The sequence below is a fragment of the Atheta coriaria genome, unplaced genomic scaffold (assembly GCF_025399875.1).
Source record: "Atheta coriaria isolate IRGN ID8LTWV9N9 unplaced genomic scaffold, Caltech_Dcor_3.1 hic_scaffold_3_pilon, whole genome shotgun sequence".
In the NCBI taxonomy this organism is placed as follows: Eukaryota; Metazoa; Arthropoda; class Insecta; order Coleoptera; family Staphylinidae; genus Dalotia; species Dalotia coriaria.
This window is the reverse complement of record NW_027045445.1, coordinates 4881713-4898131: the sequence shown is the minus strand read 5'-3', so window position 1 is coordinate 4898131 and position 16419 is coordinate 4881713. Positions and strand designations below refer to the sequence as shown.

Genomic DNA, 16419 nt, shown 5'->3' with positions numbered 1-16419 from the left:
TTTGCTCAGTTAAAGTTCAACTTTGCATAAAATCCACTCGCGGAAATTTACAGTTTTCTAATTTATCACTCGACGATGAGGTTTGAGGTTATGAGGTGGTTATGTAGTCATGAGTGTTGATTTTAAACTTGCACAAACTCCTGCCTCTTGGAGTTGGAGTTTCGGTACAAAGTTGTGTTTAGTTTCAGCTTGAAACGCATGAAACTTGCGCGCACGGATTGTTTTGCGGGTCACATAATGGCGGTTTACGTTTACATTTAGGTTATGTCATTTTAAGGTCCACAAAATATTTACTATTATTGATGGTAGCGTGGAAATTAAGTTAAAGTGGATTAAGTTAATGTACAATGCAAAGCTTGGGTGGATGTCAAGTTAGGTTATGTATGAGCACTCTTCACATAGTGCTGTTTAATGTGCAGCATGATGCAGTGCCTCGATTACCCGTATGTGCAAATTGGACATGGTCCTGGTATCTGCTTTTGATTAAAACGCGTGCACCCGGAGAGCTTTGTCCCGTCGAGTTAAATATTTGCTACGTGCAGTTCTTCATCAACGTAGAATTAACCCTCAACGCGCAGCTCAGTGAATTATATTAAAAATAAATGTATAACGTCTAAAATTAGCAAACTAATGATTCTAATGCGTAATTTCGTAATTTATGAAGCGCAAGTCATTATCACGATTATCAATCAGCGTCGGTCGTTAATTTCGCGAAGAAATCCAAGGATGCAACTTGTGCTGTGAATACAACGTCGCAATAATTGAATTATTCGCCGCCGCCGCGTCGTAAACGGGTTCTTTCAGCGCATTAATCGCGCTGTCCTTCCGCAACCTTAGTTCGTTTCGCTTGCGGCGCTGAAAATTATCGCACGCGAGCGTGAAACAACCGACAAACAACGTGCTCCAATTGAGCGTAATTTAATCCAGTGCCAAATGGTTACGCTGCGCTGTTGGGTGGCGGATTATTTGTTGTTTATCAGATAACATTGATGCACACGGCGAGATAATCCGCACGCACGTAATGTTATTTTTAAATTTCATCCGCCACGCAAAATCTCGAAACAAAAGGAACATTACGGGGGATTTATAAGGGCTACTAGAAGTGGCTGGTGGATACAAAGGGGAATAATGAAAGGAATTTCGGTAGATTAGCACGATACGTGCGGAGAATAAGTCCGCAGGATTGCAGTATTTATAATTCAAGAATATTTGGACCAAATTATTATTAAAACATTGAAAAAATTACAAAATAAAATGAGAAAAAGAAAACTAGCATTTAGATGAGGTTATGTTGTGTGTTATCGCTACTAATATTATAAATGCGAAAGCCCTGATGTTTGTTACACTTTCACGCAAAAACTACTTAACCGATCATCATGAAAATTTGTACACATATTCTTAGTGGTCCCCGAATGGTTAATTATTTTTTAAATAAAATAAAGAAATTGTTTAGCAAATAATACCTCTGCATCTGGCTATTTGACTACTTTAACGCCATCTAGCATTCCAGCAATGAAGCTCAAACCTAAGTAGTATAGTACCATCACACTGTATTATCACACTGTATTACCGACAGCTACGCCAACATCAAATCCAATTGACTACACTATGGAGACTGTACACTATACTTCCATAGACTATACTTTCAGCCATTTTAAACTTCCCGCCATTCTACTTCATTGTTACTTCTGCTGTGACTACAGACGCGTACGGAAGCAACTTCATTATTTTAGATATTCGCGAGCGAAGCCGCGGGTTAAAGCTAGTAACCTATAATTTTGTCTACTTCAATGTTTGACATCTGATTTTTTATTTCTTATAATATTTTGTTGTGAATGCTGCCAATTTGTGTAAATTTAGTATCAAGTGCGCTAAATGGTATTTTAGTCACTAGTAAAGTGTTTTAGTCACGGTTTTGACCATCCATGATTAAAGTACCACTTTTCGTATCTCAAAACTGTGGATAAAGTAGCATTTTAAAGGTGGAAGTAGAAAAAACAATTAAAAACTCAAAGAATCAAAGGAAGCAAAGAAAAATAGTTTTTAATTGAGGTTATGTCATATCATAACCTATAATATTGTCTACTTTATCCTTTATCACCTAATTTCTAATATTAATGCAACAAAACTTTGTAATCAAGTAATTTATTAGTCTGATTGCAAAAAATGAAATTTTGATTAATTAATGAGTAATTATAAATAGAAAATTTAATCATACTAAAACTCCTCCCGTTTTTGGGAAGAGAAGAGAAAGAGTAAAAGAGTAACGTGTTAAGTAACGAACGTAACGCAAAAACCCTTTGTGCGCTAATTAAAATCACATCAAAAGTGTACAAGATGAAAGGATGCACGAGATTCACGCGGTGCGCTTCAATTCAATTTTCTTTGTAGACATAATGCCATCGACGTCGTCGCTGCAAGCATCGAAAGCATCGCGCGGCTTGTTTGAAAGATGTTGGGATGTCTTGGTTTTGCTTACTGCACTCTTTTTTTCTATTAAGTCGCATTTTAGCTGTTATTTAGTTAAGTTAAGTAAGTATCAGGTCAAAGGACAAAAGGACAAAAGCTTAAAAGCTTCAATAGGAGACTTTCTGAATAATTTAAAGTTTATTTCATCTGCTGAATAAGACAATCAACGAAAATGCAATGAAATCAATTATTTATTTATCTAGGTTAATTGTGGGACATAAAATAATTTTTATTGTTGTAAAATTGGCAGTTTTAGAGTTTCCAGAAGGATTTTATGACGAATAAACATTTTAAATTTTATTGTGGGCATGATAAAATGATTAATTGATATGAGAAGTTTATTGAAACGTGGAAATGGAATTTTTTGCATATTTGATTTAAAATTTTTCGAATTTGTTTGGAATTGAATAACAATCTGTGCAAATATTTATTCCATGTGAAAAATTCACACATTCTGTTGACAAAAGCAAAACAAAAGCGTCTCGTGGGAGTATATTGCAACCACAAGCAATTCACAATCAAATATGACGTTTTGTATGTTTAGGCACTTGGATGTTTGTCGCCAAATTAAATACAAGCAAACATTTTATTTCCCCAATGCATTCGAAAAGTTCCAAATTGAAATATTTTCCCTTCCTGTGCACGTCAAATTGATTATTCGCTTCCATTCGCACTGCAATGCACTGCACTGCTTATTCATCGAAGGTTACGCTTGGCAAAAATAGTACTTACAACCCCCAACCCACAAAATCAATAAACCACATACATTACACTTCTTGAAGGCAAGTGCAGTTAAATTTAGCTTTAAAATCGCATCCAGCCAACATTTTAATTAATTCACAACCCAAAATAACTCTGTTATTGTGTTTATTTTCGAAAACATTATTATTCAACCCTCTATTGTCTACCCACGCAAGATAATAAATATAAATCCGCTCCTCATGCGTGGAATCCCATGAAAACAATTTGATTGGCACATAATCAATTATTCCTAATACATTATTCATCGCTGGATTTAATGTAATGAACCCATTCCGGATTAAAACCTTGAATCACTCCGATGGTCGCATGAATATAGATTTCGCCACCAACGAAATAATCTTCTTACTCGCCGGGAAAAAATGCAGCATGTACTCCCAGTCTTGTTTCGCCAGCGACAAGATGACGCTATCACAGACAACCCGATAAGATAAATCGTGCGGAAGATTCTCGGTGATGCCTTGCATCAGTGCAAACGAGTCGCCGGCGACAAATGTATGCTGCACTTCACTGCTTCCATCCACCAAGGATACAACAATACCCTTGTGGACAAAGTACATTGTATCATCAATGGTCCCATCGTAGATAATAAAATCACCATGATAGTAGTATTCCAACTTTAATTTTGTATAGATCTGTCTCTTGAGGTCGTAGTGTATCTGTTCAAAAAACTCATGATTGTCTAAAATCCTTCCGAATAAATCCCTTGACATTGGTTCTCGGAGATATGCAGGGAGGTCAAGGAATAATTGTGGGATTTTGAATCCTTTGCGTTTATCCCAGGTCATTTTACAGTAGAAATTCAAACGGTCATAGAGGATTGACGAAGTGTCACTGCGTTTCATGAAAGCTTCGATTTGTTTCTTCTCAGTGAGGTAATCCAACTTGAGTTGTTGAAGGGCTTGGACCATTGATACCACTGTTGAGTATATGACAGTGTTGTATACCATGACCATGGACATCATGATTATAAACACTACAATGTAGATAAGACCAACTGGGTGGTAGAAAGCTTGGGAAGTGTGTGTAAACATATTGCTGACAATGTAGAGGTAGGTCACCATGTGTTCATACTTTGTATTTGATGGTGCGTCTAGAAGAGCTTTCAATTCAATTTTGGGTCTCATGTTTTCTTTGCTTACTTCTGAGATGAATATTAGCAGGGCTGTGGTACCTCCAATTGATAGTATGATAATCATCAGGTTTATTATGTATTTAAATGTGAACATCCATAAGGGTACCCTGTTTAACGAGGTGTTGATGATTTTAAAACAGAAAAAGATCCGTAGGAGAACATTGGCTCTAGATGCAGCGATACTGTAGAATGAGATCATAGAATCAAATTGTATGATGAAAACGTAAAATGGTACAGCTCCCAGGAGAGATACATAAAACAACCATGGTTTAAAGAATTTCCTCAGGATAACTTTCCGGGACATCATATCTCCTTTTTCATTAGTAATTGGAAGAAAGAACACCATGATAATTGCAACTATATAACATACATCCATTGTGATATGATACAGGTTATCTTGTATTCTAACAGTGATGATATCATGGAAGTATACGATTTGTGGTAGGTATGCTCCCATGAAGTTCAGGACATTCAAAGTAAAGAAAGCAAAACCTACGTAGTTTGATATTTTCCATTGATCCTTCCCACCTTTACGTTTAGCTAGTTTAGGGTATGTAAAATTGGAGGTACCCGGGACATGTGTAAGGTGTACCCTTCGTAGGTCACTGAAAGTCTCTTGACATTGTGGAAAATGTTGGAGAATTTCAAAGAAAGTGTTGGTTTTATATACAACAACTCCAGAACCCCAAGGGCTACCATATTAACCTTCAATCTGTTGTATTGCAAAGGACATAGGTTTCCAATAATAGACCCAGGTCCCAAGGAGATGCAGGTCTTCTTTATACATTGATTATCTTCCTCGAAACTTGGATCAATACAAACCAGACCACTATAGATGATAATAGTATATTTACAGATATCATTCTCCATCTGGACTATATCATCAGCTTCGAATATTCTATACTCCGACTTGGTTAATAAATTCCTCACAAAAGGTTTTATTCCATGTACTGCATTCAAACAAGATACGTTTAACACGTGTGCAAATTTCACATACAAAATATCCCTGCGTAAATTTTCTGGTATACCCTCACAATGTTTATGGACATTATTCCTATCCATGCTCCAGATACGTTTTATATGTGTTTCTGCCCTGTGATAGAGATCTATACTTGTTGTGGAAGAATCACGTTCTTTATTCATCACAAAACTCTTCAACAAACGTAACCGGAGATCATTATGCATGGTTTCCACGTATTCATGGATAAAGTATCCGAAAACCCTTGCTGCGTTGATGACATCAAAACAAAAACCAAAGAAAGCCATCATAGATACAAACACCATATTCCTACGACCTGTCACCTTAAACCCTTGAACTGCTATCTTTGATATGATGCTTAGGACTATATAGATAGCATGAACATGGGCTATATTGGGATCTCGAACATTGGAATCACTATTGAACCCAAAGATACCTCCTTGTTCACATTCAACTGTAGGTGAATAAGGGTCACTCATATCAATCTTACAATTCAACAGGAGTAAGAGACTTGCTATAATATTGATCCACACCAACAGAGCTGGTAACTCAGCAAATATATACAACTTGTGACGGGGTACCACACTATTCTGCTTTTTATACCTTAGGAATGCGAAATATCTATGGAGTTGTAATATCTTGTTGACATTCAAAATGGCGTACTCTGTTTTTATGATAGCTATGTGTAATGGTAAGGCCCCTATGATATCAACCAAAAGACCATGTTTTACATAGTATATGATGGTCTTGCTAGGGTGTGTCACCAGGGCACCTTCTTCATTGTAATAAGCCACATGTAACCTGATGTAGATATCAATGGCTGCCATAACCTCCAGAGTCCATTTTATGATCCCAACTGGGTGTGGTACCTTGTAGAAACAAAATGTGATGGTTGTAAAGAATAATGCTGATAGGACAGCACAGACACATCTGGCTATCTCCCACATTTCCAAAAATTCACCATTTGGGCAAAATGACATGTTCATGAACATCCATCGCATTTTAGACATACCAGATTTTTTATATGCTGCTATGTATGCTGGATTGGTACGACCAAAAAATACATGGGGTTGCATAGATGTCTCCATTCTACGTTTATCCAAAAGATCCTGGTTGAAATATTGAACCTGCGCGTGTTGTATCTTAGCACGTAAATCACGCATACCTGATAATTGCCCACGTACAGTGGACTTAGGTGACGCATGCGTATACAACACTCTTCTCATAACCTGGTACCTAATACACAAGGTACGGCAATGTGTTAAAGTGCAAACAGTGGTTCTCATTGGAAGTATAAGAGCTATTTCCACACTGTTTAACTCATAAACAGCTTGCTCCATTCTGGAGTTCAGACTAACACCGGATATAACCTCACAACATCCATTAACCAATATCATCAAATCCCCCAGGATATCCCCAACATGAAAAATCACTTCATGCGCCATGTACTCACGAATATACGCTGCTTCCTCAAATATTTTCTTCAGTATAATTGGTGGTATACCCGCAAATATAGGCAACTCTTCAATCGACTTCCTATAAGTAGTCTCATAGAGATAACCTAAAAACTCCATCGGCATCAAGTCGTACAAATACCAAGGCGCCAATAATGTAAACCCATTATCGATTGTGATCATGTCGTGCATGGTATCATGGATATAAGATTCATAACGTGGATCCATACTAACCGCAGCTTGAATAAGAGCTTTCGTATTGTGTTTAATGCGCAACACATTCAACTGCACCGAAGCGCGCGCTGAGAATATCATGCCGTACAACACGGAGTAAACCGTACAGATGATCAAATACATACCAATGTTAACCAGATGATATTTGCGATAACCAGAATAACCCTCCACCCAAACAGAGACACCAGTAAGCATTTGTGACGTGTAGAAGAGCAAAATCTCAAATTGTTTCGCACCGCCATCCTCGCGATATCCAATGTAGTAATACACACAGGAGAATATGAAGACGCTGTAGATGATAAACAAGATGGCGCATACAAAGCGCACAATCAACGGGTTGCTATTGTAACGTCCTTCCCAGCGCAGCAGTAAACGTATTACACGTGCCAACTTCAGAATACGATTCATATAGACGTAATTTCGATTACTTTCAGTCACAAAAACACCGCTGAACATCTCCACTGGAATAAGCGATGCGATATCCAATAGGAAGACAATACTTGTTAGTTTCATAATGAGGATATCCAAAAACCCAGAAACAAACTTTCTTTCATAAACTATTGATATCCTGAGTTGAATTATAAGGTCCACAAACCAGACGGTTGTAAAAAAGTAAACCACATTATCCACATTCTTCAAGTTGTAACTTTGATGAGTAAAAGCATAATAAGGTATTAATAATCCCGCTGCCAGCGCCAACGTAGCAATGAGTATCTCCCAGAATAAGGTTAGACCTGTGTCCGGTTTCAAAACATACGGAAACGTTGATTTTGCAAACAAAGTATCATTATAATCCTGGTGTTCTTCTGGTACGGCATATAACGTTAAATAAACCGGTGAAAAAATATGATTTTTAAACCTTTCTTCATTAATAAACCTTTCCAGTAACATATTACCAAGACTATGCTGTGCGGCAACATGCGTATGCTCAATGGCGATCATCTTATGCAACACATATACCAGCCAACACAAATTCGGACATTTCTGTATCTGATCCGCGCGTTTATTGTAAATATCCTGTATTTTCTTCAATGTACGCCCTTCATTCAAACGCTCCTCGATGTCATAGCGTAGAGTACGATGGATCTGTGGATATTTGCATACCATGCGAATAAAATCGTTCCTGTGGAGGATGTGAAAGATGCAGGTGGAAGCACAGCGCACAAGGCAATTACTCCTGTAGGGGACAAAGAGGCAAACCTCCGAGAAGCATGTGCCCGCTGTTAATTTCATCACTGGCGTTTCGCCGTCCTCGTCCGAAATGATCTCGACGACACCCTTGTGAATGTAAATCATCTTATCCTTCAATTCGTCCAATTTGCAAATGAGCTGATGCTGCACGTACACTTCGTAAACGACGTACGCGGAAAGGTCGCGCAGGAACGCCACTGGTAATTGACTCAAGAGTATGGAATGCTTAAATATCCCCGTACACATATCAATGGTAATCTCAGCGAAAAAGGTCCGAGATAAAATCTTTGATTTTCCAAATTTTTCTTCAACTTTTTTCTTTCTACGTCCACCGATTGATTTTTCTATTCCCCTTGCATTAGTCCATAAAGTATCAAACAATATCTCGAAACAATTTATAAAATTCGGTTGGAATTTCCTGCGTTTAATGTGGTCTATTAAACAATTGAATCTATAACGAAATTGTGTCTTTTCCGATGACGCCATAAAGAATAAAAACGTCACGTTTGCTGTGGCGATCAATAACACACCAACGAATAACGCTAGTGTGCTTAAAATCAATAGGGATTTGTTGTAATAATGTTCCATTGCCATCTGACCAAAACCCTTGCCAGTCATGTGATCCGAGACAATGTAAAAGATTTCATTGATGCGATGTCGTTGCGGATTCGTGTCGTACTTGTATAATATCACGGTGAAGATCAGCGACACGAGCGTGATGAAGTACAAGAGTTGGCATATCAGCTGAAAGACGCGGATGACTATCTTCGACTCGAGCATCGAGTTGACAAAGCGAAACACGTACATGATGTAGACAATTTTGAGTGTTTTGTTCAGCGCGACGTAGGCTTGCATTCCGGTTGGGACAAAGAGTTCCACAGGGATTATACTGACGTAGTCCAGAAACAACCACCACATTCTTCGCGTTGGTAATTTTATCTGCGCGGTTTTTAAATTACGCACAAACATTACACAGATTAACAGGGATGTGTTGAGGCACCATACAATGTCACAAAAGTAAAAAATTTCTAAAATGTTAAAAGAAAAAAAATTTTTTTTTAATTTTTTTGTGACTTACTTGAAATTCTTTGATCAGGCTCTCCGGAAACCACATTCATGCAGTTTAGCATCGCGACAAGACTATTGATTAGCCCAAGGATAATCACAAAGTAATACCAGATAGGCTCAAAGGGCACTAAACACAATTTTCTAAAAATTGAAGTTTCTTCATCGAAATCCTCTGTATAGATTTGTTTACTCAAATCAAGTCGGTTTTTATGAATTATCCTCGAAGGATTAATACGGATACTATACGATTGACGCTGCGTCGACATTTTTTATATTTTGATTTATTTTTGGTAAAAGTCAAATTTTTGATAACCAAGGCACTCTATATTAATAAATCAGTTTTAATTCAAACAAATGAACGAAGAGCATATAAATAATTAATCCTCATTAAAGCGATATGTGAGGATAATTCGAGTTGATATTATGCCGGACAAATTTTGAATAGTTTGCGTGTGGAATTAATTTAGGCGGAGGACAAAGACGACGCCGAATATTCGCCGTTTAATAATGTATTGTTTTGCGCTGACATGACAACGCACCAATACGAATGCGAATGATCATTGAAGCGCGCTTGTTTGTTGTGAATTTGTGCCGTTTCTGGCCGCGGACGTGAGGCGCAGCTGTTGGTGGTCCTGTTTCTGCGGTCGACATCATATGTGGCATTTGCAGTCAGCTAACCAGGACATATTTACATTTTCCTACAAGCTACATTTATCTGTTGGATATTGCAGAAATAATAAATGAAATTGGCGGTGTCAAAACATCAAAAAATTTATTTAGGAAAAAATAGTTTTTTAGGAAAAGTGGTATTTTAATCAGGGATGACTAAAGTAGTGGATAAAGTACTTTAGTCACGGGTTTTAGTCACGGGGTGGAGTTTGCGAATTTTGAAGTTTTAGAATAAAAAGTTTCCACACAAAAACTAAACTTGGACATAAAGTAGAAAAAATAGCGTAAGCATCACACTAAACGTGACTAAAGTGCCACTTAGCGCACTTGATATTTAAAATACTATTCCAGATAAAATTATGTCAGCTGACAACATTAGAGTAGTTTTCAAAGCATTAAAAGTTCCAGCAAAAAGACAATTTAAAAATATTTTGTAAACAAAATTAAATTTGTCGAGTTAAAAAGAAAGCACGAGGCTTAATGTAAAAGCTTGCAGTGCTGTCATTATTAAAAAAGTTTTTTCCAAGCGTCGCGTATTAAATTAAAACTTTCGCTTCAATGAAGCAACCAACGATTGAGCGGCCGTAGGTGGCAAGCGGTGACGAAAATGAGAAAAAGTATAAAATAATGAAAGAGCGTTCCTGAAAGCTCGCCTGCAAAAGGGCGACAATGTAAAAATGTTCGAACCAAACGCGCGGACACACACACACACACAAAAAACGAACAAAACACACGGACTGAAAGGAAATGCGAAGGAACTGGATACTCTTAAAAGAGTCTAAAGAGTCTAAAGCATCTAAAGGGTTCCTGCGTTTGTCGTCTCAATGATGTAATGCTATTGTTAACTAGCGATCTATTATTTCCAACCTTTTTATGTATTTTTCTATTTAACTACAAAATCCAAACCAAAAACACACAGAATTTTGTACATTTTAATACATTTTATACATTTAAATACCGTAGCTTTTGTGAGGTTATGTTTACACAGCTACAACATTGATTGATTGATTGTCGTCTGGTCGCTGGTGTAACTAAAGTGCTTTCTTTCTGTTTCCAGATCGATCCGATATCCATTAACCCACCGACGACATGAGCACAAGACGGCAGCTAATTTGTAAAGCCGGCAAGCTCAAAGCTCACGCCGCCGGCATCATGTGAACAACTAACAAACATGACTTAGTGTGAGTGCGCGTGCGTGGACGACTTTACCAAAAAAAACGTGCGCATCCCGCTTTCGTATGGCGTCGAATTACACCGCAACGAACGCGACCAATCAGACGACGACGAACAACACGTTCATAATCGAAGAGACTCAGATCTACACGCACATCCAAACAATCGTCATCTCGCTGATACTAATCGTCGTCATCTTCGGTACGATTGTCGGTAATATTCTCGTGTGCGTCGCCGTTTGTTTGGTGCGCAAATTACGCCGACCCTGTAATTATCTGCTAGTGAGCTTAGCCGTGAGTGACTTGTGTGTTGCGACACTTGTAATGCCAATGGCGATGATGTACGAAATCAATGGCGAATGGATCTTTGGTGAGATTACGTGTAACCTCTGGGTGAGCTTCGATGTCCTCAGTTGTACGGCGTCAATCCTCAATCTGTGTATGATCAGTGTTGATCGGTACTACGCCATTACAAAACCGCTTGAATATGGAGTCAAACGCACCCCGAAACGGATGATACTCTGTGTTTTCCTCGTCTGGTTTGGTGCGGCGTGTATCTCACTTCCGCCGTTGTTAATCCTCGGGAATGAATTCAAGGCGGATGTGGAGGAAGATGGACAAATGAAGATGATTTGTTTGGTGTGTCAATCGTTTGGCTATCAACTGTATGCCACACTGTGTAGTTTCTACATTCCGCTGGCGATTATGCTCGTCGTTTACTATAAGATCTTCAGCGCTGCGCGGAAAATCGTGATGGATGAGAAGCGTGCGCAGAGCCATCTTGAATCGCATTGCTATCTGGAGATCAGCGTCAAGAACGGCGACGGCCCGCCGGAGAACAAGATCTCCAGCCAGTCGCCCTCGCCGGCGAATCCAATTAAGGGTAATCACAGATCCAGCACTGCCAGCACGAACACGACGGTAAATATTTCAAAAACGCGCGCTCGACGCTCGCATGATGAAAACTTTCCGACTCTTGCTCTGCAGTCGTGTTTTGCAATTTATCCGTTTCCAAATTAAGATTAAAATTTAATAACCGCCAGCGTAACGACCTGCCGTGCAATAAAATTTTACTCGAAATGAGTTCTTGGGAAATTACACTTGGCTTTTGACTTGATGTCATAGTGTGTATTTAAATATAACCTCAAAACAAGCATGAAAATAATTTTTTAAGAAATATTTTCAAAACAAGTCCTAACCTTATCTAACCTAACCTAACCTAATCTAACTTAACTTAACTTAACCTAACTTAACTTAACCTAACCTAACCTAACCTAACCTAACCTAACCTAACCTAACCTAACCTAACCTAACCTAACCTAACCTAACCTAACAAGCATGAAAATATTTTTTTAAGAAATATTTTCAAAACAAGTCGGAATTGTGATGAAATACGTGAATATTTTCCAACCTGTTGATATAATATTGTAAAGCGGGTGATCGTTTGCCGAAATAATTCTTGTTTAGCTTTAATTTGACCGCTTGAAGCCGGTTTAATGAATGATTAATGCGACGACTTCTGGGAAAGCTTTTGACCAAGCTTTTCACGGTTGGCTTCTTGCTGCGTCCATTGATCATAATGAATTTATGCGCTTTCGTAAATGATCGTCCCGGATCACAACCGCAACAAGGGTTTGTTTGCATTTAACCTTTTGTGTCGAAAGTTGAAAACTAGAAGGCTCCACGTACGCAAAATTTAAAATTTATGATTGGACCGGACGCGCACAAATAATTTTCTCAATGGAAAGTTATATTTAGCTTTTTCAACCGCGCTGCCAATTGAAAGTCGATGACGAGAATCTATACGATGCCAAAACTCTTGACAAGCAATGAATGAGTGTATAGAAAATCCATTCATGTTATTTTTAACTCCGCATTACTAATGACTATTCAATAAATCAGAGATTTTTGGCCGAAAAATTATTTTTGAGAAAAATATTTCTGCAGCACTCTGAATAATTAACTTGCCATTGTATTTTTGACATGATTATGCATTCATTTACTTATAACTAGCCGACGGTCACGGGTCCGTTGTTCGTTTTCGTCACTAATAGCCAGCGGCACGTGAATGCCCGGCGCCTCCACTACGCGGCGCAATCATTTCCCTTTGCCCTTAATAAATCCTTACCACGCCATCAAAACATTACCCGCGCGGCCAAAAATTAAATTTCATATTTCACATTCCATACGCTTGTAGAGTGTATATAATATCTGGGTAATATAGTTTTGGAAATAATAGCTTTAATTAAAATATCTATTTATATCTCTCTTAAAAGGACATTCGTGTAAGAAACTGTAATTTACAGCCATAAAAAATGCAAACACGCGTTTGCTTTTAGCGTACCTGATGAAAATAAAACACAAACTCAACTAGGACGACAATAGGATAACAAAAACTAAAATAAATATTTTCGTGCATTATAAATGCATTTTTACTAAAAAAAATTAAAATTTGTTTTTATTGTGTTTAATTTTTCTGTTTTGTTTGTGTTATAGTGCAGCATAGAAAAATCCACATTCGGTCGGTGTTTTGCATCACGACGTAGCAACGAATCACAATGCCCGATGTTAACGTCAAAATTACCAGCGCTGAACAGCAAAACCACCACCTCGCTCAAACAGAAACAGAAGCCGAAACATGGCAAGACTAAATCCAATCTGCTCACGATGAAGACCTCGCCGAGCACGACCAGTTCCAACCAGAAGAAGCTGCGTTTTCAGCTCGCCAAGGAACGCAAAGCGAGCACGACACTCGGGATTATAATGAGCGCATTCACCATCTGCTGGCTGCCATTCTTTGTGCTAGCACTCATCCGACCATTTCTCGAATCCTCACAGACCATGGACACGCTGTCCAGTTTCTTCCTCTGGCTGGGCTACGCCAACAGTCTGCTGAATCCAATCATCTACGCGACACTCAACCGTGACTTTCGCAAGCCGTTCCAAGAAATACTCTACTTTCGTTGCGGCAGTTTGAATCACATGATGCGCGAAGAGTTCTATCATAGTCAGTATGGTGATCCGGATCATCACATCAGCAATCGCTGTCATGATTATGACGAGGGCGTTGAGTATATCGAAGCGGAGGGTGAACAATTAAAACCACCTGATATGAATGCGGCGCATGAGTCGTTTCTGTGATGATGCTGATGTTTAAATCAATGTGACAATTGTGACGAGACTGATCGCGACAAAGCAATAAATTTAGACTTGACGCCAAGCAATATATCTGTTTACACAAGGGTATAAATTGCACAGCGCTGCGTGGCGAGAATACGAAGAAAACTTTTTTTTCGGTGGAGAACATTTCTAACGCAATTTCGATAAGTGTTCAGTGGTTAAATAGTGCTTCGTGTACGTGTGTTTTATTTGTACCAAAGAGATGAGAGAAAAAAAAACGCGCAACAATTTTCCAAATATCAAAACTGTGTTTATATCGAAATAAAACTTTTTTTTATGATTTTTTGATTTTTTTTTTTCATTCTCGTAAATCCTGATGGACATACACATATATGTATAAATCTCATATTAATATTCATATCACGATATCACAATGCAAACATGAAAATATTTTAATCGGCGCCTCCACCAAATCAAAAAATCAAATATTTAATTTATTTTTATTTTTTTAAAGATTATACTGATAATTTTAACGTAGTTTAATATAAATTAAATTTATCATCATGATTGCTATCAGAACCGTCATTAATTATAAGTTCTTGTCCGATTTTTTGCTTATAAGTACAATATCCGAGCATATTTCTCGCCGGATGACAACCCGAATGATTTATTCACTTTATCGCCTTTTTTATGTGTAATAATTTTGCTAAATGAAGCAGTTTCTGAGCACTTCAATGTTTCATCATTAGCGTGGAGATTCTCGCTGCTCGTGCTAAGCCGTAACAATATGTAAACTTCATTGAACAAGCCAAAACTCCTTATAAATTCGTATTCATGGCATAGGATGAAATATTATATTATGCGCCTGTTTTGCTAGCAACAGTGTCGACGACTTAAAGAGGTTTATACTGTTATTTTTACTTTTTAGTGTATATTTCATTTCCAAACATAATTTTCGGCTTAATTTTTTTATTTCTTTCATTTTGGGGTTTTTAAAAGTGTAAATTGTAAATAAAAACATAAAATATATAAAAATATAAGATATATGTCCTAATATCATGTATAGATGAATGAAAATGTCTATTCTAGTCATACAAACTCGTATTTTAAGTACTCTTGATAAAACTAAACATAAACATGTAAACTTCTATTTTTCTATGTAAATAACGATAAAATTCGCGCATTTCTCCGATTTCTGTTGGTTTTTAAACTCCGTCCGATTATACAATAGCACATACAATCAATACTCATTTTATGCTCATTGTTAAATAATATTTATTTGATCCTGTGCAGATTAAAAGTCATTTCCGCGCAGCTGCAGAATCATTTATTGATGTCGATATTTCCGCTTTATTGACGCTTTATACGTGCTTTCCCATGCGGAGATCATCTTTTTGCCAATTAACTGATTTAATAAACGATACGCATTGCTTTCAACACAAAATATATACAGGGAGTTACTTTATTCCACTAAAAAAAATAAAATCAAAACTTTTTTCTATATTCTAATATTTTAAGACTGAGACAATCCGAAACTATGATTTTACTTTCAATTATATTTTAAATATATAATCATAGAGATAATATGATTGCGTACATAAAATTTATGATATAAAGCATGAAAACAACGTATACTTGTGTAAGTAACATTCATTCAATGTTCTAAATGTAACATACAAGAATATTCTATATAAAAATCTAAATCTACGCAAAGGAAACAAAAAATTTAACATAAATACAACCACAGGGTAGGCCTATACTTTTCCAATGACGTGATGCATAGAGAATACTTTTAGTGTACATGTAAAACTATTAAATGATAAAACGGCAACTAAATGTAAACGTAATTTTATTCTGTAGCTGTAAGCAAAATATATATTGAAAAATTTGAAATTTGTGGGGAAAAACATTGTAACTATTGTCTGTAGAACTGTACGACTCTTTATATTTATGACAAAATAAATAAATGATGCAATTGATTTACTAGTATTATTATATTATGTGTTTACAATTTCCAATTTGCTATTAATTTATCACATTGCCCGGCGCCTCCACATAATGAAAACTTACATAGTAAGGAACATGCTAGTGTTACTATTACGTAAACTTCGAATTTAATTTATATATTCAGTTTATGGTTCACGGTTCGGTTCACGTAGCAAGCACAAA

General features: G+C 37.2%; 2 protein-coding genes across 3 annotated transcripts in view; one reads left to right on the top strand and one right to left on the bottom strand.

The window, feature by feature from the left end:
* Positions 1-16229, top strand: part of LOC135803897 (5-hydroxytryptamine receptor 1-like) — a 35780-nt gene extending 19551 nt beyond the window's left edge. For both annotated transcript variants that reach the window (XM_065317625.1, XM_065317623.1), the window contains 2 exons: positions 11016-12051; positions 13627-16229. In XM_065317625.1, coding sequence (XP_065173697.1) covers positions 11197-12051; positions 13627-14271 — 1500 coding nt within the window. In that variant the 5' untranslated portion in view covers positions 11016-11196 and the 3' untranslated portion in view covers positions 14272-16229. The remainder of the gene's footprint in view (positions 1-11015; positions 12052-13626) is intronic.
* LOC135803895 (uncharacterized) lies at positions 3320-9513 on the bottom strand. The gene is made up of 2 exons (XM_065317621.1): positions 9300-9513; positions 3320-9249 (listed from the first exon to the last, which is right to left on the bottom strand). Exons 1-2 carry the CDS (start codon positions 9349-9351, stop codon positions 4904-4906), a joined length of 4398 nt encoding a protein of 1465 aa, XP_065173693.1. The 5' UTR covers positions 9352-9513; the 3' UTR covers positions 3320-4903.
* Positions 16230-16419: the final 190 nt, after the last annotated feature.